We start from the raw sequence: 7,900 nt of genomic DNA on the forward strand, positions 1-7,900 counted from the left end.
AGTTGGGATGGTTCGAATTTGCACTTTTGGAGCTAAACTATTTGTGATATCCTTCCACACCCATCTATAATTAAGTAATTAACACCATATATATTGACCAGCTAACCTTTTAACTAAAGCAGCTTGATGCTTTAAATGCATGATGGTTTCTCGCAACAAGCTTTGTATAGCTGTAAAACATCTAGGCACATTTTATTATGTATTCTTTATAGCTAACAATGCACTCACTCCATGCTTTATTGACATTCTGAGCGATGCTTGCTTACGCTGACGTGTAAGGTTATGCCTTGACGTGGTGGCATGTGATTGATCATGTGCGAGGTCGACTTGGAAATTTCTTAAGCATTGGCCCTTAAGCATGCAACCTTGTGCATAGGCAATTTCTTAGGTGAAACCAGTGTACCTAGATAAGAGACTTGGTTGGTGAAACGCCGGGAGAAATAGAGTAGTTTTTATTTCACCTCCACCCCTAGTTTCCTATCTTCTTGTGTTTCTTATTCTTAGCAATCATAGCACCATCGCCTCCGCCTCTCCTTTCCTCCTTTGCCCCCCCAACCCCCCTCCTGGCTCCTTCCCACCCACCCTTTTCTTCTTTGCTCGAGCCAACTTGGGAAGGCTTTCCTTCACCAGCTAGCTGCCATTCGTGACGGTCGCCACGTAATCGGTGCCAATTAAGCACCCTAAACCTCTTCCCACCTTCTTCCCTATTCCCTTCATCCTCCTCATCTTCCACCGGCACCACCACCTTTTGCTGCTTCTCGGGTCTCATCGATGGGCGTGCAAGACAAGGATTTGGTCGAACGCCAGCATCACCCCGGACCTTGACGGAGATGAGGTAATCGAGGCTTCCGCCTTCTCCGTTCTCTCTCTCTCTCTCTCTCTCTCCCTACTTGACACCAGGGCTTTCGGCCTACGACCGCCAGAAGAGCCACCGGATTCCATTGCTGTTTACATCCCATCCCAACATTCTAGATGACGGTTGATAGTGAATGCCACATGGGTCGGATTTGAGGAAGTCATACAAGAGATAGTCATGTTGACCCTTGCTATGTAGGGTCCAGTTTGATTGCAATGAGCTGCGCTAAGCGTGAAAAATGAAGACTAAACGAAGTAGGATTCGGCCGGAAGATGGATGTGCAGGCCGAAGGTCTAGAAGTATATGCCGGTACCAATGGCATGCCGAAAAGCATGGGGAGACCTTGTTTGTTACATTTCATTGAGAATCAAGGAAGGATTATGAAGGACCAATAGTTGTACTATGATTATTTATTTTTAGCTATGTTTTAGTTGTTTTATTTTTGCATAAATATTAAAATTGTACTCTATTTGAAGGCTTTTTGACAATCAGTTTAATCAATTTATTTTTATATTTACCTTTACCTTAGTCCACTCAGGATTTGAGCCTAGCTAATTTAAGCTGATCATTAGTGCATACCAATATTTGACATATTATGCTTATAGGAGCTCATCTCTTTGAGTCCTTTTCACATGGCCAATCATGCCCCTAGGCTCTAATGTTAAGAGAAGGCAAAATAGTAAATTTTTTTTAAAAAAAATTACTTACTAGCTATACCAAATTATTTTTTTTGCTGCTAGGAGTTGGTATGATCGTGGTGCCGCGTGGGAGAAATTGCTGGAGGGCTTGACGATCAGCTACTCAAGTCGTGCAAATTGATGACACACTTGAAATTGTGTCTGGAGGTTGAGATCGTGCTTAGGATTTCGATTCGATATTAAATTTGGCCTGAAACAACAAAGGTGAAGAAGTTCTCTTGCTAGAGAGTGTCCGGTGGGGTGCCCACTGATGCCTTATCAGAGCAACACTTAGAGAATAATTGAGGTTGGGAAAGTGACAGCATGATGGTTTGCTAGAGCTCAAGAAAACTTACTTGGAGGCCCCCCTGAGATTGAATTGTATAGGCAAGGGCTAGCACCCATCATCGAAGAATTCAGGCTTGTGGGTTGGCCGTCTTTGGTAGGCTGCTGCACATGCTGGAGATCATGCACAGTTGTTTCACATGCATGTTACACCTCGCGCTTTTTGTGCATGCAGTTTAAAAAACTACCTGCGATTGTAGGCGAGATGTTGCGAGCTATTGGAAGATTTTGAAATTCAAAAGACTTCTCGCATGCTTCTAGGCTTGCCACATAACGGGCCTTGGTTAGAGGATTGGAGGCTTCATGAAAAGTTTTGATTGACCATTCCACCATATCGGTTGTGGTCGGTTCCGAGGCATATCAACTTTCTACACCGATATTTTTAAAGGTGAATTTATGTTAATCATTCATATAGTATATATATGAAACTTTTCCTAAATATTGAACTTATTTCTTTGAAATTTGTATTTATTTTACATTATATAATATGTTCATTCAACCAGAGATGGAGAGAGAATTATTAAGCTATCAGCTCACTATTTTTTTCTCTTATTCTTTTATGATATTGAAAAGTAGCACTAATAGAGACTATGAAACTAAGTGCAAAAGAGCTCAAATCATGGTTTCCTTTTTTTTTTTTTTTTGCGCTAAAAATGGGAGTATCATGGTTTCAAATCTCATAGAATGAAGGCGCCTTAGTTTCTCCATAGAACAGAATGCTCTGTTGTCTCGTCCCATCTCAACATCGTCTTAGTCAGAAATTTCAGTAGGTACCCTTTGTCTTTCTCATTTTTATTCTTTTTCTCTTCTTCCTTGTTTTTTTTCTTCTCTTTTTTACTCTCCCTTCCATCCTCTCTTCTTGTTTTTTTATTCTTCCTTCTTTTCTTCATTTATGTCTTCTTTCTCACTTCATTCCCTTCTTTTTTTCTTCTTTTTTTTTCCTACTTCCTTTCTTTCCTTCCTTTTATTCTTTCCTTTTCCCTTTTTTTAACTGTGTGGATGGTGTTTGGTGTTACGCCCCCATCTCGATCTCGTTTTCTTACAGAAACAGGACGGGATGGTTGTGACACCTTTGTCTTGCTAGAATTTAAAATATTGGTTAGAACTTAGTCAATTTTTTGAATTAAATGAGTATTTATCTTTAAAAAATACTATGTATTTGATAAAAATCGGGAGACAGTAGCTTTCGGATTTAATTTGTTTCAGAAAATTTAATATTTGTATTTTACTAAATATTTTTTTTTTTTATAACTGCCTCATGTCATGTATAATGTGTCTAAAAATTAAAAATCTTAGGCAAGCTTTTCATATCCAATGAGTCAAAACACTGTGGAATGTATGACCACCGATCATTTACCCACCATACTAGTGGGTCAAAGCGTGATAATCCCACCATACCTATTAAATAGAAAAAGAGAGAGAAAACTTGACTCTCTCCAAAATTGAGAAAAACTAAGCTAAAATTCATATAAAATATCGACATATTTGGAAGTCATCTAAAAAAAAAACTGCATCTCACATGCAAAGAAAAAAAAAAAAATCAGATGTACGCACAGCGTAAGAAAAATACAACATAAAAAATTCAATCATTCCCATGCAGAAAAATAGAAAATTTAATCAAAAATTGAAATTCATTCGTACTAAAAGGAAAATTAGTATTTTTATCATTCTTAGGAAAAATTTCTATTAATATAGAAATTTAGTATTTTTATGATTAATATAGAAATTCAATTGTTCCCATCATTCCCACGCATGCAAGAAAAAAGAAAAAAGAAATATATTAATTTAGAAATTCACACATGCACCTAAGAAATTAAAAAAGAATTGCACAAAAAATTCGCATGAATGCACAACGTAAGAAAAATAGAACAAAAAAAAAAAAATTCAATTGTTCACACGCACAAAAATGTCATAGGTTCAAAAAAGAAAAAAGAAATTCAATCAAAAATTGAAATGCTAGCGTACTAATTAGATTCATATAAAAGAAAAAATAGTTTTGTTAGTGATTCATATGGAGGAAAAAATCAATCATTCCCATGAACAAAAAAGAAATTGCACACACAAAAATGGGAAAAGGAAATTCAATTATAAATTAAAATTTGATCATACTAAATTAGATTCATATAAAAAACTAATTTGTTAAAATTAGATCATACTAAATTAGATCCATATGAAAGGGAAATTAATTTTTTTAGTGATCTGTACTTAGAAAAAATCAATTCCTTTAATTATTCATTTTTTCTTATAATATGAATGATTAAAGTGTTGTAGGTATATATTGGAAGCAACTAAAGTCTAAAATTTGATTGCAGATGTAGGTATATATTTTATCTTGGTCTTCAATTATTTAGTTCGTAAATATAAATATTACTTTTATATTTATAGTTGCCCTATTGTACAAGTTAAATAATACAAATATGCCTTCATCTCCTTCTTTGTTTATAGATTTATTTAATATTTAAAGATATTAAATAAATAATAAATATTTTTATACACTGATTTAGTTATTATTTAGATTTATTTAAACATTAAATATCTATCAGATATAGAAGTTATTTAATGCGATCTTTAAATAGATTAAATAAATATAATCATATTATTTTAATATTTATTTAATGTAGAAGTTTAGTATAAATTTAACATCTATTAGTTGTACTTAATATTAAATATTACACTTTAATTTTATTATTAATGAATATCTTGTTCTATTAATACTTGTTATATAAAAATTTGTAAACATAAATTTTTAAATTTAAAATATAAAAAAAAGAAATTAAAATCTTTCGCATCAAATGAAGATATCTCTACATAAGGATATACTGTTTATCTTACGATAAATATTTAATTTTGAAATAATTTATTTTTTTACTATTGTAGTGAGATGTCGAAAGCAAAATGATCGATAATTATTAAAATATATTTTACTTATAATATATTTTATTATATTTTTAAAAATTTTATTTTTTTAACTAAATCAAATTATTTCTCGAATTTGAATGTTGTATCGTTAACTGTTGACATTGGAAGTTTATTCCATCATTTCACTAGATACCACTGGAAATTATTTTTCTACTTTATTTATAAATTTCAATCTATAGCTATTTATAGGACATCATAATTTACACTTAAATGCTTGTATTATAATTTTAGTAATAGTGGAAGAGAGAGAGAAAGAGGAGCGCACGGGAAGGATGCGCAACCTGCCACAAATGCCTGCCACTCATCCGTGCCTCCGCCTCTAAGCGCTCTCAATCCCAACAACCCCCTGGCATCGTCGTCTTCTTCGCTGCATCTAATCTCTCTCCTTCTGATGCCATGTCCATGCCTGCCTTCACGTCCAGAAATCGGAGTCAGACCGACCAGACGACCGACGGTCCGACACCATAATAATAATAGATTAGATCGGATCCAGGAAGAGATCTTCCTCTTCTCCTCCTAATTTATTTCTTTCTTTCATCTCTATCTGTCTACGCTCCTTAGCTGCATTGCCTCTTCCCTTCCCTCCCGTTCCAAAAAAATAAAAGAAAACCAAAAAAACGGGAGGGAGGTGAGAGGTGGATATCCGAAATAGCGAGAAGAATAGGGGTGGAGGAGGGAGAGGAGGCGAGCAATGAAAGCGGGTGGAGGGGGAGGGGCGAAGGATGGCTCCGATGGCTACCATCCGATGACCCCAACCAACAACAGTAGGACCCCTTTCATATGGGGCATGCTCGGCGCCGGCAACCCTGGCGGCGGCAAGACTTCCAATCGTCCCATGTTCATCCCTAGGTTCATGATCTGCCTCCTCCTCTCCATCTCCCTCATCTACTTCCTCTATACTGTCAACCTCCTCCTCTCCTCTTCCCTTACTCACCGCCAACTCCCCTGCTCCACCAGCACCACCACGTCCTCGGCCGTCGCCGATCCGGTCCTCCACCTTTCCTCCTCTAATCTCTCCGTCCATACTACCCCCTCGGCCACCAACACCACCACCACCAGCAGCAGCAGCAGCAGGATAGCTGCCCGGGCCGCGGCGGCCACGGGGCTCCAGCACGTAGTTTTCGGGATCGCGGCGTCTGCCAGTCTCTGGGACAGGCGCAAGGACTACATCAAGCTCTGGTGGCGCCCCCGCCAGATGCGGGGCGTCGTCTGGCTCGACAAGCCGGTGAAGGAGTTCAGCAACTCCGCCTCCGCAGCCGGCCTCCCGGCCCTCAAGCTCTCCGGCGACACCGCCCGCTTCCCCTACACCCACCGGCAGGGCAGCCGCTCAGCCATCCGCATCTCCCGCGTCGTCTCCGAGACCTACCGCCTCGGCCTGAACAACGTCCGGTGGTTCGTCATGGGCGACGACGACACCGTCTTCGTCCCCGACAACCTCGTCCGCGTCCTCTCCCAGTTCGACCACCGCCAGCCCTACTACATCGGCTCCGTCTCCGAAAGCCACCTCCAGAACATCTACTTCTCCTACGCCATGGCCTACGGCGGCGGCGGGTTCGCCATCAGCCGCCCCCTCGCCGCCGCCCTCGCCCGCGTGCAGGACCGCTGCCTCCACCGCTACCCGGCCCTCTATGGCAGCGACGACCGCATCCAGGCCTGCATGGCCGAGCTCGGCGTTCCCCTCACCCGCCACCCGGGCTTCCACCAGTTCGACGTCTACGGCGACCTGCTCGGCCTCCTCGCCGCCCACCCCGTGGCCCCGCTCGTCTCCCTCCACCACCTCGACGTCGTCCAGCCCGTCTTCCCCAATGCTCCCTCCCGCGCCGCCGCCCTCCGCCGCATCTTCGACGGCCCCGTTCGCCTCGACTCCGCGGCCGTCTTCCAGCAGTCCATCTGCTACGACGCCGGCCACCTCTGGACCGTGTCCATCTCCTGGGGCTTCGCCGTCCAGGTGGTGCGGGGGGTCATGTCCCCTCGGGAGATGGAGATGCCCGCACGCACCTTCCTCAACTGGTACCGCCGCGCCGACTACACCGCCTACCCCTTCAACACCCGCCCCGTGGCTCGCAACCCCTGCCAGAGGCCCTTCGTGTACTACCTCTCCTCCTCCCACTACGACGCCGCCCGCCGCACCACCGTCACCGTGTACGAGCGCCACCGAGAGGTCCACCCGGCGTGCCGCTGGAAGATGGACCACCCCCCAGCCTTCGTCGACCGCATCGTCGTCTACAAGAAGCCCGACCCCTCTCTCTGGGACAGGGTAACGATATTAAAATAAAATATCATACTTACTCATTTATATTAGTTTAACGTCATTGTTTGCTTCGGTTTGGTTAAATATATATTATGCCGGATTGTGTTTGATGAAATGCTTCTTCTTGATGTTGTTGTTGTTTGTAAAACGGGCAGGCGCCGAGGAGGAATTGCTGCAGCGTGGCGTCGTCGCCGAACGATGGGAAGAAGGGGAATAGGACGATGACAGTTGATGTGGGCGTTTGCCGGGAAGGCGAGTTTAGTGAGACACAGCGACTTTAATTTCTCTGTCTCGCTCTTCCTCTGTAGATCTTTTTCCTTTTGTTATTTTTTTCCTCTTTCTTTTGTTTTTGGTATTATTTTGTTAAAATCTTGGAACTTTTTGTGATTCTTGGCCTGGAATGGGGGATGCTCAATTTGTATAATTTTTTCTTTTGCTGTTATCAAGTGGCAGGGTCAATCATGCATGCCACTCACAGCTCAATTTCTATTCTATTTCTAAGTGCTGGCCTATAGATTGAGGTGGTCACGAGTGCAGGAAAATTTCTTGTGACGCCAGTGGGATGCTCTGGGTCCAGCCTTGCTTCCATGGCCTCCGGACTGTTCTACGGAGACGCAGATATCCAGTCTTGTAGTATAAAGGAACAGCTACAAGTGGGTCACAGCACGGCTTTTCCTGGCAAATGAAAGAGATCTCTAGTATATAATCATTCAGAAATCAAAAACGCGAGGCCTCCAACTGAGAAAAGAAAAGGATGCAGCTGAATGGGTTTCGTTCCATAACTACATACTTGTCTCTGTATTTTTGTTTTTTCGAAACTTCTTCTTTTTACCAAAAAAAAAAAAAATCCAT

At 41.6% G+C, this 7,900-nt stretch overlaps 1 protein-coding gene across 1 annotated transcript; it reads left to right on the plus strand.

The window, feature by feature from the left end:
- The first annotated feature begins 599 nt into the window (after positions 1 to 599).
- LOC103719664 (uncharacterized) lies at positions 600 to 7,562 on the plus strand. The gene is made up of 4 exons (XM_088723623.1): positions 600 to 835; positions 1,597 to 2,266; positions 5,029 to 7,054; positions 7,204 to 7,562. The coding sequence occupies exons 3-4, from the start codon at positions 5,489 to 5,491 to the stop codon at positions 7,327 to 7,329; spliced, it is 1,692 nt and encodes a 563-aa protein (XP_088579749.1). The 5' UTR covers positions 600 to 835; positions 1,597 to 2,266; positions 5,029 to 5,488; the 3' UTR covers positions 7,330 to 7,562.
- Positions 7,563 to 7,900: the final 338 nt, after the last annotated feature.

Source organism: Phoenix dactylifera, chromosome 6 (assembly GCF_051530095.1).
Source record: "Phoenix dactylifera cultivar Ajwa chromosome 6, Ajwa_hap1_PhDact_Kaust_v1.1, whole genome shotgun sequence".
NCBI lineage: Eukaryota > Viridiplantae > Streptophyta > Magnoliopsida > Arecales > Arecaceae > Phoenix > Phoenix dactylifera.